The 20557-nt window shown below is 41.6% G+C and overlaps 1 protein-coding gene across 1 annotated transcript in view; it reads left to right on the top strand.

Annotated features, from left to right (window-relative positions):
- The window catches only part of GABRA4 (gamma-aminobutyric acid type A receptor subunit alpha4), a 39803-nt gene extending 34148 nt beyond the window's left edge, over positions 1-5655 (top strand). Inside the window, exon 9 of the mRNA XM_052780143.1 lies at positions 4405-5655. Coding sequence (XP_052636103.1) covers positions 4405-4938 — 534 coding nt within the window. The 3' untranslated portion in view covers positions 4939-5655. The remainder of the gene's footprint in view (positions 1-4404) is intronic.
- Positions 5656-20557: the final 14902 nt, after the last annotated feature.

Raw genomic sequence — 20557 nt, forward strand, 5'->3', positions numbered from 1 at the left:
GCTTGGGTCCCCCGTGGGGCCACAAGTCCTGCCAGCAAACCTGCTCCAGCGTGGGCTCCTCTCTCCATGGGGCCACAGGTCCTGCCAGGAGCCTGCTCCAGCATGGGCTTCCCATGGGGTCACAGCCTCCTTGGGGCATCCACCTGCTCCGGCGTGGGGTCCTCTCTGGGCTGCAGATGGATATCTGCTCCACCATGGACCTCCATGGACTGCAGGGGGACAGCCTGCCTCCCCATGGTCTTCCCCACGGGCTGCAGGGGAATCTCTGCTCCGGTGCCTGGAGCACCTCCTCCCCCTCCTTCTTCACTGACCTTGGGGTCTGCAGAGTGGTTTCTCTCACATATTCTTACTCCTCTCTCTGGCTGCAGTCTTCTGTTGTGCAGCATTTTTTCCCCCTTCTTAAATCTGTTATCCCAGAGGCACTACCGCCGTCACTGATGGGCTCGGCCTTGGCCAGCAGTGGGTCCATCTTGGAGCCAGCTGGCATTGGCTCTGTCGGATATAGGGGAAGCTTCTAGCAGCTTCTCACAGAAGCCACCCCTGTAGACTGCTCGCTACCAAAACCTTGCCACGCAAGCCCAATACAATGCCTCCAAACTAAATGCTACTGGTAGGCAGTAGGTTTGTGTTTCTTGCTGTTGTTTTTAAAAAGACTAGGTAATATAATTTTGGGAGGCAGCAAGTGCTTTACCTATGTATATCATTTTGTCAGTCAGATTGTTATTATCACAATATCCTTTTACTTGGGGTATGCACCATAGCTGAAATGTCTATGGAATGTTTTGCTTAGTACAAACTGAATGATGCATTTTACTATGTTTTGCAATGTAGTGGTTAACCTGACTTCTGCTGATGTCAACAGAATTTGGTTTGTTAAGGCTTGGCCATGGCATCAGCCTTGTTTAATGTTTTTATTAGTGACCTTGGCACTAATCTTCAGATGATGTAGAGTTGTGAGATAGCATCAGTATGGAGGAGGCATAGACTAATCTAGGAAGAAATGAGTTATCTTTATAACATTGAATAGAGGAATATATAGGGGTCATACGTGTACAATCAATAAGAATTTTTGCTAGAAACTTTTCAACTGGAGAAACCAAAAAGGAAAGATACCCAAGTGCTCTGAAGGAGGAGAATGAGGTATTTTCATGATACAGTCTTGAGTACGGCAAGTGCAGGAAAAGGATGTATGAGGGGAGGTGGTGGGCAATGTGCTGGCGAGGCCACCCTGGCGATGAGCGTGCATTCTGCTCAGCTTTGACAGGGCACGGAGCTGGGTGCTCACCACTCACAGTGGGAGTGATACAGCTGCCATGTTAAAAGAGGAAGCAGTGGGGCAGGCTGCCTGCCTCTTGTTTTGCTGCTGCATGCTGATTCTGCAAAACCTACTGGGGACAGGAGTTGGAATGTGTTCCCCTCAGACAGGGCCTCTGGGGTGCATAAGGTATTGGAGCTAAGGACTGACCCTGGAGATTTTCCACCTCCAATATTTAAGTTGGTCCCAGCACTGTTAGAGTGAGTATTAATGGTTAACAGGCTGCCCCAGCAGTGGCCAAAGCCCCTGCTTTTCTGTGTGTAATGTAACATCTCTCTCCTTGAAACGTGCTTGTTTCAGTACGTTTCAAGGACAAGGTTCAATATTCAAGAACACAAATCCAAACTATTACATTTGAAATAGTATAGATAACTTTATTCTAGAATAAACACTGTAATGGGACATGAGTAGTGGATTAAATAGCAACAGGTCTTGTTTGGTCACGTAGATGACGGCCAATGTGGGGGGAAGAGGAGGTATTATGGAAAAGTATCAATGGAAACAAGTTCCCACAAAAGAAATGGAGATGACTCTAATGTGAGAAGGAGCCTGGCTGTTACCTGTCTGTCTTACCAGTGTCTGTGGTTGATGATGCACAGCAGGGAAGGATACTGAGGTTGCTGTTGAAAACAGGTGACAGTACAAATGAGCAGGAGTGTTAAATGGTGCCTCTGTGAATTGCGCTTAATTCTCTGTTCTACTCTTGGGACTGTTCTTTTATGGTTGCGCTTGGAGTGATTGAAGATGTGGTACTTCTATTCTCCAGCAGCACCACCTCTAAGCTACTGGTCCGATGTAGGCAGAGAGCAGGAGGGAAGCGAGACATGTCTTCATTCCAGTGTAGATCTACTTTACAACCCCTGTCCCAGCTTTTGCTCCCCAGGCACTGCTTGAGAGGTTTATGATGGGAGAATTTTACTTGAGCAAAGCCAGGTTGTCCAAGGATCTGCACGTAGAAGGTAAAACTGATCTCCTCAGAATGACTCTAGTGCCAGCTTCTCCATAGCACAGAGCTATTGTTTTGGACAGTGAACGTCGATGACTTGCATCTGCTTAACTTTGCAAGCCTTCAAGAAACATGCAGTACTCCATCAGGTATTACCAAGTCTCTAGCAAATGCACTCCTGTCCTGATTGTACTTTATAATTTCAGTTTAGCAGTCTTGATAGCTGCTTTACTATTCCTGGGTCATTGACAACCCTAATGTGAAAAGTATCCAAATTGCACACCTGTGTGTACTTCTACACTTCCCAGAGAGTGAGTCAGGCTTCTCTTTCAAACAGCACAATTAGTGTTTCTTTCACAAAATACCAGTTTCCTCTGGTGTTTATTCCAGTCCTCTGCTTCATCGGATTGCAGATGCAGAAAAATAAATGAAAGGGATTGCCACGCTTCTATGCAAGAAGGAAAACTCTGAAACCGAAGAGGGCTTCTTTGATATATCAACCATGAACTGGCAAATACATCAGCCGTGAACTGGCATATAGCTGTGACAGCTTCAGATAAATTCAGGCCAACGGTATTGCCAGTCACTGATTTGTACTGCAATTAACAGGATTTAGGACCAACGTTCTGGCCATGATGGGAGTACTGGAGATGTCAAGTGATATTTTTTTTTTTTTAATTATTATTTTTTCAGGGTTTTTTCAGCTCCCATTTCTCTGTTTCTTCGAGCTAAACAGCCAAGCACAACTGATGTAGCAGACAGACATGGTTGTCACTCTTCTCACTACTCAAGGTACTAGTACCTTGAATAACACCTGAGTTGTTCTCCGTTACTTCTCTGGGACTTAGCTGGGTAGAACTGCTGTTGGATGAAGGAGGGAAGAGAGATCACTGCCCACTTTCTGTCCCTTTTACTTGTGCGGTGAGCTTTGGCAGGGCTCTCTGGTAGGGGTGAAGGGAAAGGGAGCCAAAGGCACAGCAGCAGGTGTGGTGCAGGGCAGTGCTTGGGAACAGTATCATCAGAGAGGTGCAAAAAGTTATTTTTGATATACAACAAGTGATTGTTTGGTCCTGCCTGTATTTAGACCTGTATTGCTGCAGTTGAGTATATGTACCCTATCTGCCATTAAATCTTTGTCTTTTGGAAAGCCCTGAGTCTTTGCACAAAATATATTCACATATTATATCTAAAATATAATATGTTTTATATTTTAGATGCAGGGCTGAAGGTTCAAAAGTCTGTTCTTCAGGTACCTTTCCAGAAGGAGGTTCAGGAGATGTTAGGCTTCCTCTTAAATACGGAGAAGAAAGGCAGAGCCTGAGTCCCACTCCCAGAAGTCAGTAAAATATTAAACTCTGCTGGATTCCCACCTGTACTTCCTTATCTGTATTTCGGTTTCTCATCCAGCCTAATAAGTACTATTTGGCTTAAGTGTATCTTTCAGAAAGACATCCAGACTTGCCTGAAGACATCAAGTGATGGAGAGTTCAGCACTTTTCTTAGTTAATTAATGGAAAAGAGTAGCTGATGAAAGACTGATTTATTCACTGGTTCAATTGCAGCTGGAGAACTTATTGCCTGTGGTTGATGTGAAAAAACACTGCCTTTATTTCTGAAAGAGCAGCAATGTGGTAACTTGATTTGGTAAATACTTGTGTTTTAATAGCATCTACTTTAGAAGACAGACTAGAGTTCCTAATACATGTTAGTTACTTTTCTGGAGATATAAAGCAGAAGTAAACCATCATGGCTGGTAAGTTGCATCTAGAATGTTTTTATATCATCAGAGAAATAAGTAAACATCAGAGAATTTTATTCTGAGCATGAGCCTGGAAAAAAACCCTGATTCTAACCCAAGAATTATTAGCCTCATGGTATTAAGTTTGCATAGGTACCACATCACATGGAGTGTGATGCATCAGATGTGCCCACCCTGGTATTCCAGCCACAGGTAAAAGGAACTCTTGTTTATCGCTTTATATGCTATTAAATCTATTTTCATGAGCATGCAGTATCTTTGTGCCTCAGGATCAAGCTACTGGTTATATTTGTGAGTAGTACTCTGATAGTGCTTGATTATAAAGTTTCCATTGCTTCTGTTTAAGTGTTTAAGAATGACTAGTATTTTTTTGTAACTTTGCAGAGTACAGATGCCAATTCAAATGTGAGGAAAAGAACGAATGCCACAGTACAGTCTGAAGCTGATGGTGGGAGCCGAATTGACACAAGGCACAGCTCCATCCAGCCTCCCTCTGTAGCTCAGGGGTCTTCTGACATTACACCCCACTCCCTTTCTGCATCAAGTCCCAACCCTTTCACACGCATCAATGCATCAGAGACATTATCTTCTGCAAGAGCTACCCCTCCAGCTCCTCCTTCTACCCCAATTTTAACTGGATTTGTATCCCAGCATGCCACAGCTGGATCCCCTTCCATTCAGCACTTGCTTGGATCTAGACTGGAGCAGATTCAGACCACCACACCCAATGCATTAGGAGCATCTGCAAAGCCATCTGCTGTCACACCACCTGCTCCCCCCGCCGCCCATTCTGGCACGAGTAAGATAGACAAATATGCACGCATTTTATTTCCTGTTACCTTCGGAGCATTTAACATGGTCTACTGGGTGGTGTATCTATCCAAGGATACCATGGAAAAATCGGAAAGTCTAATGTAGTTTTGCTGCTATGTAGTAGTTCCTAAATTATACTTACATTTGATGCAGAGTTTCTTCTTTTGAAACTATTTAAAAAGGTCAATAATTCTTATTTATAAAAGCTGTGTGCTACTTTCCCATTGTAAAGGCTGGAGTTATTGGGGATAATTAGTTAACTCCTACCAGAGTAATGGGTAACAGATTTGTCTTCCTCCCTTCAGCTAGCAGTGAACCATCACTCTCTTCAGACAGACTTCTCTGGCTACACAGAACTTGCCTTTGGGAGGAATATGCACCTGAAACAAATCAAAGGCAGAGGTGCACAGCTGTGCAGTGGAACACACCTTGACTGCTAGGAATATGCATGTTGATTACTACAAATCCCTGAGGCACCCAGCACTGCTGTCTGGACACAGCATTGCATTCTTGGAGTGCAAGGTCCATGTCCTGAATATTTTGACAGTGCTTGCTAGACAAGGACTTTCCCTGCTAGATTAAAATTGGCAAAATGAGGGGGAAGAAAATGAACAGTGGGAAAAGAAAAGAGAGTCCAGCCTGGGAGAGTGCAACTCCAGAAAAGTTATGCAAAGGAGTTGTAGAGCTCCATATATTTTTACTAAGCATTATTTTGCGTTGCAACCTGGGAAATTCTCACTCCAAAATAAGAATGAGTGAACATTGTAAAATCTGAAATCCGATGTAATTCTCAAAATTGGAGTTTTTTGTTTGGTAAGGTGATCTTAAGTGTGTGATTCTTCTTTGACCTTGCTGACCAGCTTGAGTGGATTTATTCCTAAATTACATCTGTTGTGGTAAGTGAGGACCAGGCCCACAATGTTCAACTTTTTATTTGAATCCTTTTTTCTTTCTTTGGATGCTTTGTTGGGTTTTGTTGTTGTTCTGCCCCCCCCCCCCCCCCCCCATTTTTCCGTCACACTCCTCTGATTTCCTTTGAACATGTATTTCCCCACCACCACCCCTTATATAATGTTTGAGTCAAGTTAAATTTTCAACACAGTTTTAAAAGTGGCCTCAAAATTAAGCAAAACAAATTTTCCTGTGCTTTGATGAGCATGGCTGTGGCACATCTTTGAGTGAATGAGAGACACCCTTTTGTGAAGGAATGCTGTGACATAAATAAGAAAAGAAAATTTCTAGGTGGAGCCTGGGGAAAAAAAGTTTGTTTATGATCTGTTTGTTTCTCTTAAGCTATGGCATAGATAGGCACTTTTCTTAGTGGCTCAAATTGCAATATGCAAGCAGGCAACTTTATTAAAGAATTGAATAGTTTAAACCTGATAGAAATCTTCATCAGAAATGTTCTTTTCACCAGAATGGGTGGAAGATATGCTGGCAATAAATCTAAAAATGTTTGTCCAGATCCATCTGGCTAGGCAAATGGTTAGCATTTCTGTGCAGGTGACAAGTAAAAATCAAAGGCCAGATTCTCAGCTGTGATCTGGCTGTGCCTGGGTCTGGACTAATCCTTAGCTTCAGTTGATTGGAATAGCAGACTGGTAACCTATTGTCAAAGGTTTATGCTGGGGGGCAAATCAGATGAGTGTTGAATGGTTCTGTGCCCAGGTAATGATCAAGTGACTGATGGAGACCACAAGCAACTGGGGTAATTGAGGACATGCATAAGACTGCCTTAGACTATGTTGGGACAAGAATCAGAGTAAAAAGACCCCATAATGGTGAAACTATGTCTGTATCTTTGTGCCTCTTTCTGTCTCTCCAAACCTTTTAGACAGTTCATGGCTGAGAAGCTGACCTTTAACGTACAGGACCTGGGAGACTGCAAGAGACGTGTACTACAGCATGTAGTATGGATCCCAGGCTGCTATTTTGTGTATAGCGTTGGACTGTCGATGATAGAATACACAGGATGTGGGAATGTCTTACATGACTTTATTATGATGTAGTGATATAAACAGTTATCTTAGTCTTTTTTTTGCTTAAGTGATGCTCTCAAAAGGCCAGGTGTGGTCCTTTCCTTTTTGTCTTTTACATCTAGAAGAAGTCTGGGATTACAACACTCCTTAGAAAACCATTACACTTGCCATAGCACAGAACTGGAGATGGAGCACCCATGCAAGATGTCTAACTGCAGTAACTTGCATCTTTGCATGTATCTCTAGTTGCTGTAGCTGTTTCTTCCCTAATTTGGTCACATTGTTGCAGATTGTCAGAATAGAAGATAGTATACAAGAGATTGTTTATTAATTTTGTTAAACTGGAAGAAACAAAGCTAATCCTATGGCAATTATTGATCATAATTGCACAAATGATAAAGTATTTCTAGTATGAAGAATGGTGGCCTTCTGTGTTGAGAGCCTAGTGTTTGCACCAGAAGTCACTGAAATGACTCTTTTCTGTCCTCTCTGATGAAAACCAAGGATGTTTTCTCTCAGGCAGAGCTTTAAACTATTCACTAGAAACAGCTGTCTCTTCCTTCCACCCATCCCCATATAAAGATTATATAATCAGCTTTCTCAGTGCATCGTTCAGTAGGATCAACACTGGTTCAGGCTGTTTGACCGAGATCGATCTAAATGCGCTACTTGGATTCATTTGTAGTTCCTGTTTCACTTTAAAGACTTATAAGGAGGAAAAAAGGATTGCAAAAATTGATAGATTCCAAATATTTATTTCTCTGCTTCCATTTTGGAAGAAATTTTTAGTGATACCCCAAGAAAAAAAAATAATCTATTTTTAATCTGTCAACATATTTCTGAAGCACCTTCCAACACTTGCATGCCTACATTCAAAATGAGATATATATATATAAAAAAAAAATCTCATTATGAGTCTAGGACTAATTTATTCTACTGTGCTACATTTCTGTGTTACAGCATATGAAGAAATTACCATAAATAGCTTTCCAAAGTACCTACAGACAATGTAAATAGGAATTTATTGTTAACAGTCATTCTTCATTATATTTAATCTCCTTGCAGAGTGATCAGAAACAGTGAAGAGCCTGCAGTATACTCAGTAATACTGGCAGGTTCTGAATACTGTGTAATTCAGAAGCACAAACAAAAGCAGGAATATGCTAAATATAGTGGCCCAAATGTTCAACACTGCTAACTAAAATCCTAAGGGAGAATGTTGCAGGTGTCATTTCAGTGACCAAATGGCTTATTAGGCATGGGTTTGTGTGAGATGAACTCTACAGGAGCTATTTTTATTTTTTTTTCTGCTGGCTTTGTTGAACAATTTTTTTTTTTTTTTTTTTTTTTTGACAGAACCATACTGATTTAAAACTAACCAAACACTTCAGATAAGTCATCTCTATCAACAGGAAAGGAAGCTGGATAGAAAGCCAAAAACCCTTACCAGGAAACAGAGATAGATCTCCACTGTCTGCTGTTTCCTCGGAGACATTGTTACCAACAACAAAACTCCCACAGATTGCAGTGATGCAGCCCCAACCACTAACACAGTCATTTGAGAAAACCAGTTAAAAACTCAGTTCAGGAAGATTGCCTTCACAGGAACTGAAGTGAATCTTATAGTCAATTGTGAGCAAGGTCAAATTTCCATCAGCCCGCTATTAACAGGTTTCACCGCAATTGCGAAAATAATGAAGCCGAGCAAGGTGGCAAACCTAGACCCCAACCCTCCATGGTGACCTGAGCACTTAGAGCTCATCAGCAGAACTGAAGTCTGTTTCTCCTATAAAATGGACTTGTCTCCATCAAATGGATGTTGTTGGCACATTTCTTCTCCCACGTGTCTTTTAAGTGAAAAAAAGTAGACTTTGTAAAGTGTTTAGTCATCTGTTCTAGATTACTCTGTGACCAGGCAAGTAGACCATATGATAATTGAATGAAAGAGGTCAATAATTTAATAAGAAACATGATTAGAGCTTTTCTGTTAACGGCGGCTAAAAGTTACTGATTACAGAGTGTTGAAGTGTAGCCTTTGGCATCTCATCATTTTCATCGTTCAGGATGGACCTTGCAAAAAATTGGGGAAACCAAGTAACTCTATTTAAATAGGATTTAACCAGTATTTCTACAGAAAAGTGAATGAACTCAGCTTTTCCATGTGCACAGAATTCTGTCTCCTTCCACTTCTTGCGTACCCTCCTGTATGTCATTTGGCCGCAGTGTACCTTACGCTGTAGTACAGTGTCTGTGTGCCGTGTGAGAACATCAGAGTATACAGTGTATATTTATCCAGTTTATCCAAAGCCATGTCCCTTGTGCTATTGGAAGTGGAGGGAAGGCCAGAATGGAAGAAATGACCACACAGGTTGTGTAAGAGACACATATTGGCCACCTGGGACATTTTCCCATAGATGCTACAGATTTCCTAGGAGAATCTTTCTCAGTGTGAGAAGCTGGAGCATGCTTTCTCCTGTACCACACTCTCCCTCTGAATCCCCAAAACTTCCAAGAGATCTGGTTAGAAGACAGAGTAGATCATGGACTTTGCACACCAGGCTCCAGAACTTTTGCTTGACCCAAAAGATTTAGGAGGAAAGAAATGTTGGTGAGTTTTTCCTTGTCTTCCTGGGACTTGCCGGTAGGGCTTGACTGCACTAAAGTAGATAGGCATTGTGTGGCTAGCACTGTTGTGAATTGCAGTACAGACAGCTGACAAAAAATTTGCCCGTGGTTTTATTTAATCCTAACATGGAATAACAGATTAGGAAAATGGCAACTGTAGTGTTGAGAAGCCTAGGTGAAGTATAATGTTTACTGATGATTTGGATAAAGCCAAGGATGATCAAAGTTGTAGAAGTATTACAGAACTGCAGAACTATGTGGCCGTAAGTTTGCGGCAGGTCAGTGGGAAGTGGGGAGAATAGGAGGTGGTTTTCTTCGTAGTCTGACAAGCATAAAGCAGTACAGCATAAAGTTGGAGGAGCAAAACTCTATAAATAAAATTTCAGTGAAAATCCAAAGGGTAAACAGCCTTATGGAGGTCAGTATTAACCACCCCCCCAAACCCCCCAAAACTAGGAAAAAGTCCAGGAAAAAAGAAACCCGTTAAGTGACAATAGCATCTTTTCTCCCCAAATACATTTTTTTTATTTTTTCAAGACCTTATATTTCTTTTACTATGTGATTCCAAGGTAAGTTACTTATATTTATATTGTTGTAAGGACGTGTACTGGTATCCACTGAAATCAATATGTGTTTTTCATTGACTTTGATGCACTTTAAACAGGAAGTTTACTGGAAGGAAAAATGCACCATTTTGAAAGTCTGATATGCGTTAATTTGTACAGTCTTCATTTGTAGGTCTCCTCTCGGAGTCAAGATGTAGCTTTTTTTGGAGTATGAGTGTGGTGAGCAGTTTCAGCATGTTCTGAGTAAATCAGACTCTGAAAGTAAGTTTTTGGCACATCCCAAGCAGGTGAGAGTAGCGTGAAGTACAGAGCACTCTGAAAAGATCTTTCTTTGCTAATGTTATGGTCTGTGCTCTTAACTGGAGGGAATGAAAAATGCAATTATTGTAAAATTGGTAGAATTTGTAAAACATATTTGGTTTTCACATGAATTAGACAATGCGGTAGGTATTTATTTCAGAATTGAGTAACATTGCCTTCTGGTCTGTAACTTAGTGCATCTACAAATATCTCTTAGACTTTCTTATGCTTTTTATGCTATTCCACTAAAAAGGACTTCAAAGCAAACCAGTTACTATCCACTGCCGTTCACTACATTTTTTTGGTCATAATTCTATTTTCATTTTCTTGTGCAAGAGAAACTGAGAGCGTGATGGCTTCTTTAAAATAAAAATAACATCAGCAAAAATAAAAAGCTTTGGAGATTCCCTTTTTAGAAAACCATCCAAACTCCCATCAATTACTGAATGCTCTTTTTAAATAATAGCATAGTTTTAGCATTTAAAAAATACTAATGTGATCACAGCCTGGATACATATATATATGTATCCATTCAAATAGTATGAATTCCCTGAAGTGTAAGGGAGACAGGCTCAAGATGCGCTTGGAAGCAGTCTTGTTTTGAAAGATTACCTTTCTGGATGGAAAGCACTGTGTGAGGTAGGTTTTTTTTTAATTATTATCATATCTCTATTTTCAAGAAAAAGATCCTGAGGAAAAATACAGTACTACTGAATTTAACCCTCTACTAGCACAGAGATCTAGGTTATTTCCTGCTGGTGATCTTCCTGTTGTTGATCTCCTTCAACATTTGCTGTGTGTTTTTGTGACTGTTGTAGCCACGTTGCTGTTAATTGACGTAGCACTCTATTGATGATCTGATGGCATAAAGAAGCATTTAAAGAAATAATAATTATTTGTGAATATGTTTTCATCCTTGATAAAACTTAACTGGATGTTTGTAGAAGAAGCAGGTGACAGTATGAAGCACGCAGCTGGACTTCTGAGCTTGATGTATTACAAAATTTAGTCGAGTACTGCTTTGTCTTGCCTCATCATCTTGTGCTGGTGGCTCATCTCCATGGTAAGTAAAGATGCACAAGGATGGAGGACTTGGAAGTCAAGAACATGTACAAGTATTTCTTCAAAGTGCTTTCAAAGTATGAGATAGTTAGCCTTGTTACTAACAGTAACTTTGCAGTCTGCTTTACGTTTGCAAGCTTGAAAAGCTCCTTGTCTGCTAGAATGTACCAAGTCATCAAATGAATAATAACATACTTTTCATAAATAGATGATTCTGTATGTACATGCATTTCATTTTTTATTAATTTGTGGCAACATTCTCTGGCACCAGACCAGTGTTGGAGATTTGAAGAGTTTCAGATAACCAGAATTCTTGCAGAGTTACATAAAAATACCATGTTGTCTCATAGATGCATTCCTTTGCAGATCAATACCAGCAGCACGTTCATGGTGGAAATGAATCCACTTGTGCAAAATCCTGGCCTTGAGTATTTAACCCGTATTTGAAGGGCTCATGAAGCATATGGGGCAGGGCAGGACTTTGGACACATTTGCTTTAAGAGGCTTCTGGATTGGAGCTGGCTTATGTCCTACCATTGTCTGAAGCAGTCTGCACCAGACAGACCACAAGCAGAATCCATGGCTTGGGATTTTTTTGGGGGGGGAGGGGGTTTTTTGTTTGTTTTTTTAAGACCATGATTACTCCACCATAAAACTGTATTACCGCTGAAGGTAATGCTCCCACCTTCTTCCTTACTGTCTTGGTTTGTGTGGGGAGAAGTATTTGTGTGGTCATGGTGAGCTGGCTGAAATAATTTGTCTAGCTAAAAACCAAGTTTGTCTTGTTGTCTTTTGGCTGGTTAGTAACCAGCGGGATCAGTTCTCTGATCAGGCTCCTTGTCTTAGTGCTGGTACAAAGGAGGTGGTGAGGAGGCTGGGATTGATGTTTTGAGCTGGGTTAAAGCTGGTGTGAAACCATAGCCTGAGAATTCTCATTCTTCCTCCACTGGCATTAAAACAAAGGTGCTCTCAGGCTTTTTCGAACCTCAGGTGCCCTCTGTAGTAATTTTTCCTCCACAAAGGTGATTTTGTGAATTACATCAATGACAAATAATGGAGAAAAAAATAGAAAATGCAGGCCAGAATTTATGAAAGAGCCCAAATCAATAAAGTTATTTGAAGAGAGAGAAAAGGAAGAGAAGGGAAAACATGAGTAAGGATGAAAAATTAGTTTCTTGCTACCAAGCAGTTATTTTAAGATATGTCCTATTAGAGGTACTAGAACAGCATCTGGCAGGAAACAGCCTAGAAATAATTATTTCTTCATTATAAGTATAATGAGAAAGTAATAAAGAAAATAAGTTGCTAATGTCCTCTTAGAAACATTTGTGTTCCATTGAAGTTGTTTTCATTAAAAAAAGGGTATTTTCATCATCAGCCAGGAAGAATTGGGAGACAGAATGGTAAGGGAAGAAGATTGAGTTTTATTAAGTATTACTGTTTCCCTCTGTTTTAGAGCATTTCTCAACCAAAAATGTAAACACTAACATTTTTTTTTTATCTTTTGGGGACTCCATATATTTAATTTTCAGTAATGAAGCACTGTGGAACTTAAAGCATTTAACTTGCTTTATGTTTAAGAGACTGAATACAGAGATTGCTGCCTCTGATTTAATTCAGTTATAAAGGGGGGTGGGGGGCAGAAAAGAAAAAAGCTTTTATTACACTAACAGCCAGTGTCTAGAAGTGTCATGCTTTCCTACTAAATCTGAAGACTTCATTCCTCTACCTGAATTCATGGGAGCTTTTTAGTACTGAGCATTTCTGATAATCCAGTCAGTACTACAGCTTGTGGGCTGTGGCTGCGTTTAAGGTAGACATGTCTGAAAATGTACATCCACAACCTCAGCACTTGCACAATGTGGATCCCGTGAAAGGCAAAGGTGCGTCTGTAACCCACTGTATGGGTGCATGAGTGCTGTTATGTTGCTGATGTGGGAGAAGTTAGGAACCTACGGTTAGAAATAGAGGGGAGGAAGGAGAGTGAGACTGCCTCTTTCAGAGACAGTGCAGATCTTATATTGGATTAAGCCACTTAATGAAAATGCCCCGTACTCTCTTTTCCAAGTAAGCAGCTTAGGCACCAGCTGAGTGCAGTGTGGAGTTCAACACCGACTGCGAATCCTGCCCGAGGATCAGCGCAATTAATCTGTCCTCAGGTTTCTGATGCAGTGACTGGAAGACTGGAAAGACGTGAGCTAGCAGCTGCTGCCAGCTGGGATGCATCCATGTTGCTGTGCGTCCAAGCTGTACCATGGGACATCAGGGTCCTCGGAGCACGGGGGTGGGACGGAAAATGCTTTCTTGGAGTACAAAATAGGGCAGCCTGAAGCTGAAGAAAACTCTTCCTTCAGCTCAGCACTGCTGATATTCACTGTAACAGCACTGAACATCCCAAAGGAGGACCAAGGTATATTGCAGTCTTGTCTTCTCCTTGCATGTCTGCTAAATGCTCTGATATGGAGAGTGGTGGGAGTGACAAGTACATGTATGGTAATGAAACAGAGCATGCTTAGTGCTGCTACCTGGTAAGTACCCACAGTCTCATGCCAGCAGTTTGTGGGCCTTCCCAGAAGCGGAACTGCATCGCTGAATTTTTGTAGGTACAGTTGTTATGTCCCTACTACTTCTCCTGCAGCTTAAACATTGGAAAGGGGGTTTTCTCTTTGACGCTCATTTCTCCATTTTGTTGTGTATTTGTGAAGAAGAAAATCAAGCTGAATTTTTCTCTAGTTCTGTTTATTTTTTTTAAAAAAGAGGTTTCCTCACCTGCACACATGGAAATCACAAGCTCTGTTGCAAACTTTGGGAAGGTAGCAAACACTTCTAAGCCAACTTCAGGAGAATCTCTATGCTTATTAAAAAGACAGCATTTGTTTTCAAGTAAAATCTCTCATTTGGAGAGTATTTAGTTACAACTTTTTAAATGAGCTGTAGTTTATCAAAATATTTTCTCTGTGCTGAAATGTGAGTTTTATTTGTAGCCATTTCACTTAGGAAGGTAAGACACAATGAATGTACGTGGGGTTTCTGTTAAGCTAGTTAATATATGTCACAGTAGGAAAGATGCTCAGCCGTGTGATACTCAGTATCCATTTCATAAATACATAGGTTGTATTTTTTTTTTCTTTTGAGAATATGGAGATCATATGTAAACAGAAGGTGGGAGAATTTTGTAGAGAGATTTAAAAACGCTACTTCTCACTTCCTATCTTGATATCATATGCATAAACATAGTGAAACCAGGTAAGAGAAAATACGTGAGTAAAAGACAAGACCTTCTTTGATCTTCACACTCTGGATTTTTCTTACTAAGTACACGAGTTAACAGCTTCCCTATACACTTCTGCATTTTCCCTCTGCTGTGCCTTGGGGGGAGTGCAGGAGGCAACGCCTTTTCAAACAAGACCTAGGAATTTTTAGGTTCCATTCATCAGTCCAGTCAGGAAGGCACTCGGTCAGTGCTGGCCTTGCTGAGTTAGGAATGTGGTTTCGTAGGTGTAAATTTAGTCCTGATGGAGCAATCTGTTCAGCAGGAGAAGGTATCCCAGTTCTGGGTAAGAACAGCTGAGGCTAGAGACCATTAGGCATTTTGCTGAGGTAAGCAGTGAGAGTTGAATTAGGCTTGAGAGCTGCTCATTAGCTATTTAAAACCCCCTAAGTGTACAAACTAAACCCACGCTTCAGCGTGTCGTGCTACTTTTGCGCTGTTTTGATTCGGTCCAGACCTGTCCCTGGCTTTGCTGCCTTGCCTCACGGCTGAGGTGGGAGGCGGCCGCGGCTGGGGCGGTGCAGGATTCGCATGCCTGCCCCTTGGCTGCGGGTGGGCTTGCTCTGCACGGAGCATCACCAGGGTGGGCAGCGGAGCCTGGGCATGTGCTCGTGCCGGTGGCAGATGAAACCTGACAGTCGAGCAGTGTGGGTAGGGTTGGAGTACTGAAGCGGTGGTCTTTAAAGATTGTTGCGAGGGTTTCAAGATCCGTTGTTAGTGCTGTGGCATAAAGCACTTCGGATGCTTGAAGTACAAGTCAGTTGTAGAGCAGACAAAAGATTTTCTGGTTTCTACGTTTTCTGGATGAGTGCTAGCACTGCCAGCCTGCTCGTGCTGTGTGCTGCTGTGACAAGGGCCGTTTGACTTGGATGTATGTGAAGAGTGTTGCATCACTAGCAAATACACAGAGCAGCGACAGTATGTCAAAAGCCTGGCTGCAGACACAGTATTTACTTGCTGCTAATAAGTAAATAAGCCCCCAATGTTTGCCCCAAGTTCCTGTTTCTCCTTACCTTTACCTACTGCCCTTGCGCTCTGCCAATCCAGTTTTGATATTCCAAATTGCTGAGGCACTTCTGTGAGCTGTGAAAATTGGTCCATCTAACAAATGATGTGGAACGTCCTTTCTCTTGCTGTCTCAAATCACAGTGGTCAGAGAGGCAGGCTGGGAGATACTACTGTGCTAATTCAAAGTGTAATAGCTGTACCACCTGAGGAACCAAAAGAAAAAGGAAATTTCTACATGATGTGCAGCAGCTGCTATAGCTGTGTGTTATTTTTAAGCTGAAAAAAGTAAAAAGCAAGAAGATGGTATTTACTGGTGTTTTTATTAACTGTAAGCTTTTCTTTTCCTGTGAAGCCCTGTCCATTGTAACCAAAGCATTAGGGTTTAAGCTTAAACATTGTAAGGAATACTCCCAGTGAAAAATATGAAGCTTCTTGAAGTATTTTTATCTTTGTTTTCTGTAAAAGCTGTGGCATGCAGAAAATACACACTAAAGTAGCATAATAGAAATGCTTCTTTAACACCCTCTTATGAAAGTCCCAAATCCCCTAACTTCTCTGTCAATAATTTACTACTACTGCAATATGTGACTGTCCTAGATGCATGTTGCAAGAGTTTCTGTGCCATGCCAAATTCTGATGTTTATCCCTTTTGTATTGACTCGTACATGGGGAAAAACTGAAAGGAAATCAAAGCAAGGGAAGCATTGGAGTTGAGTTCTTTTACACTGTTCTTTGTGCACATTTTTGTCGCGTGGAACAATGTGGCTGGGAGGACTGGAAGAATCAGAGGTCAACTAAATTATTTGAATGCATATATTCAATGCTGGTCACCTGACTATACTAACAAACTTAAAAGGTGGTTTGATAGCTGTCAACTTGTTTTGCTATTGTGCAGCTTAACTGTTACCTTCCTGTATTATGAACATCTATGTATTTGGAAAATAAATCCATCTTGCAAGAAAGATTGTGCAAAAAATTGTTCCTATTATACTCCAGTGTATATTGCTGATGTCAAATAAAATACAATTGTGAGAGTTCTTAAACAGTTGTCTCTAATTGTGGCCTGAAGCAGGAAAAGGAAAGAGTATAGTATACTTCTTCGATATGGATCCTCCTGCAGTTATTGCTGGAATATTGATGTTAGCTAAATGATTCAATCAACCTGATGCTTTATATATGAACAGATAAAGGGATGGGTTTCATCAGCAATATGATGATTGATAATCTGTTGTATAATTTATTAAGATGGCACACCAGTCTACTGATGCATCATTGTCAAGATGTGTCTCACTATGTTAATAAACTAAAAGCAAAATAAATTACCTTGCCTCTCTCACAGCAGCAGAAACAAATAATACACATACTAGTAGTGCCCACTTTATTTTCTCTCTCTCTCTTTCTCTCTCTCATTCCTCTGAGGTAATCTAACAGTGCTTACTCCTTGCCTTACCTGCCGATGGGCCAGTTGTCAGCTGCTCTACTTCTTTACGTTACCTAAAGTGATTCTTCTAATATTCTGTGCTTGGGCCTGGTAAAGCTTCCATGCATTAAAAAGGCATAGACTTGCAAAAAACTGTGTTTCAGTAAGGGTGGAAAATACCTAGCAATAAATACGTGTAGAGAGAGATGTATGGAGAAATCATTTCAGTATGCGTGGTGGCCAGTGCAAGGCAGGGAGCAGGGCACCCTCATTTCTTTTGCTGAGTGTGGCCAGGACCATCAGATCTTTTTGCAGGCTGAGATGAGAGCTGTCAGAATGGCTTACAGCACTGCAAAGTGCTGTAACTGCTGCTTGCTTCAGGCACAGATGTTGATGCCAAGAAATCTGCTCTGTTTGACAACCACAGCTGGTTCATAGATTTGGGAGACTCTACATCCCTTTCTCCTGGCTTCTGTGGCTGTACTTTTTAAGGCTGGTGCACAAATTAGTCATATGTCCTGCTGCTGCCACTTAATGCTGTATGGTATGTTGCTGCCCCACACACCACATTCTATTAATGGCACTTGTATTGATTAGGCAGGAAATTCTGCTGTTAGGCTACAGATGAGGCTTGTTTAGCATCCGGGGAAAGTTGCCATTGACTTCAGTGGATGCTGGGATCAGGTTTTATGCAAGTCAGAACTCTGGCTGCTGATCGTGTAAGAGGAATTCAGTCTGCAGGCTGAAAGCAATTAGGAACTTTGCTCTGGGCTGTTGCAAAGCACCTCCTAAATTCATTTTTCATACCTCTTCATGTACTTGGGCGTGATTAGTGTTTCTTGAGAGCGCTAGGATCTGTTCCTGGTAGTTAGGAGCATGAGACTTCTGTTGTATGTGTATCTTCAGTCTGAGTGCAAGGGAGCTGAGCCTGGGTTTGCTGTCTGAGTGGTCTCGCTGGGGGCCTGTGAAAAATCTGAGATTGAGCTGGGAATAGGTGCTCTTGATTCCCATTAAAATGTTCTGCTTCTATATATAGTACTTAATACTTCTCAGAAGAGAAACGCCACAACTGAGGAGGACTCGGCTGGGGAAGCTGGGTTCTGGCTCTTTGCCTGCCACTGTCTTCTGCCCTTTTCCTCCTTCCTTTCTGCAGGGCTGGGTCTCACAGACGTATTCTGGGATGCTCTGTTGCAATGGTCCTGGAGAAGAGACAGGTAAGTATGCCTTTATTTGAATAAAGTGTCCTGGTCTCAAATGCTGAATATTGCTTTTCATCTACTGAGCAGACTCTGACCTGGAACGTATTAAAGGTAAAACCAGCTCAGCCTGTTAGATTGTCTGAGATGATAAGATGAAAATTGTCTAGGAAACCAACCAAATGACAGCTCCAGATATAAGTGAAGGAACACCTGGGAATAGGCTGGATGTAACCCATGTGGCTTTTCATAGCTTATGCTAGCAAGTGTCACGTCAGGATGACAGCCAGCACAGGCAGAGAGAGACAGGCAGTTGTATTGACTTCACCTTGGGAGAAAGCGCAGCTGAGTGAGGCTGGAGGAGGAATTCAAGACACAGGGTGAAGGGTAGTCCCAGTGTGAGAGCGGGAAGGAACTGGTCACAACCTGATGTTACTGGGCGAGGGAAGACGAAGGCAGGAATTGATGTGATTAAGCCAAGATTTAGAGAAATTATATATCAAAGGCTTGTTTTCAACTTTGTTGGAAAGTGATGCTGAAGGGTAGTCTTTAAGAGGAGCAGAGGACTTACCTGTATTGCTGAGCTGGCTTTAATGCTGGTGAAAGCCTTTGGACGGGAATTACGTTGCTGGCCCAAGGGATGGTGTGAAAGGACTCTTACTGGAGAACTAGCAGGCGTGAAGCTGTTGGGACAAGACGCCAAAGGCATTCTAGGATGGGAAATGTGTCCAAGCATACTCACTGGTATTTATTGCAATTTTGGAAATGTTTCCTATATGAATTTTTCTGTTTGCTCTATGGAGATTTTTACTTTTTCAACTGAGAAAATTTCATCTTGAACTACAGAAAATTCATTAAAAATGTATTGAAGTATTTTCTTTTGCAGATGACAAGAAGCTGAATAAAGAGCTACTCTGAAGTGTTGTTCACAGCATTAGGAGAACATGCCAAAACAACATGAACAACTCAGGGCTCCCCGGTGTTGTATCTACTGGGTGGGTTTTTTTAAACTGGTTACAGACTGAAGTACTTTTTATGTCCTTTCTTTACAAGGCTAATGGTTAGACCACTTGCCCGTAAAAGACCTTCAGAGACTCCTGCCCATTTTACAAGGTGTATATAGGTGCAAGTTCCCAGATGACATAAACCAACTGTAACCATAACATGAAGTAACCATAACCAGTGGGCTGTTACAGGAAAACAGAATGCCCACGGGGTCCCTTGAAGCATACTAGAAGGTTTTTGCTTCAGGAGTCTGTCTGGGATCTGGAGTCGGCAAAGGTGCGTGATTCAGTTGCTGGTTCAGGAGATAGTTTTGGACACATTGTTTACAGTGTTTCTGGATCCCTTGTTTGAGGAACCTATATGCCCAGGGAGCCTTGGCACTAGGTAGCATTGTATGTGGAGTATGTATAGACCGGTGTTAGAGTGCCTACAGATGTTGCTGGATTTGGCCCTGAATACTGCTAAGATAGCAGCTGATAAAGCAGTTTATGGCCTTGTAATATGGGAACTGGAATCAACTGAAGAGGCCCAAGTGTTACGTGGGTTGTATGGACACAGATCCAGCTATAGGAGGACTATTTGTCCCCAGGGACACAACCATCCTGTGAGCTCCACCCTAGCTTTGTGGCTTAAGTGCTGTAGTGGTTTTGATACTTGGCTCAAAGAAAAACTTTGTAAGGGTAGATGTAGGCAGTCAGAAATTAAATCAGCCTGATTATTTACATGGGTCTGGGCCTGTCTGAATGATTTTTGCTACTGCAATATAGCAGCCTCTTTTTTACCGTGCAATTGACTTTGGTTCATTTATTTATTCTTCTCAGTAATGTTCTTTGTTTTTATGGAAACCAATTGCATCTGTCAGTTTAGGCTCAAAGTTGTGCTGGTTTTTTTCTAAATTTCCAGCTTCTCTAAACAGCATTGCATCTTTGTTATGTGATTCATTGTGGGCTATAAAGCACAGCAGTGCCTTGGTAGATGGTGTGTGTAGGCTCTGCTTCATATGTTGAGAGCTGAAGGTTGAGAAGGTGGGATGCCTTGGGGCTGCAGAAGCAGGACCCTACCAGATTCCCTGGCCATCACACGGGAGGAGGTGTTTGAGGTCTGCTTCCATGCTCTCCATGTGTCTCCCAGCCTCTTCAAGCAGCTTTACTGTCTGAGAGTCGCTGCAGGTGGCATTACCCTAAACCCCCTTTTCAGTGTGTTTTAACTTCAGCATATAAGATTGCAATGAATATCTCCTTTGGAGAGCAAGTGTGGTAAACTTTATCCCCGAATTTGAGAAAACATTATAA

The sequence above is a fragment of the Harpia harpyja genome, chromosome 2, assembly GCF_026419915.1.
Source record: "Harpia harpyja isolate bHarHar1 chromosome 2, bHarHar1 primary haplotype, whole genome shotgun sequence".
Classification (NCBI taxonomy): Eukaryota; Metazoa; Chordata; class Aves; order Accipitriformes; family Accipitridae; genus Harpia; species Harpia harpyja.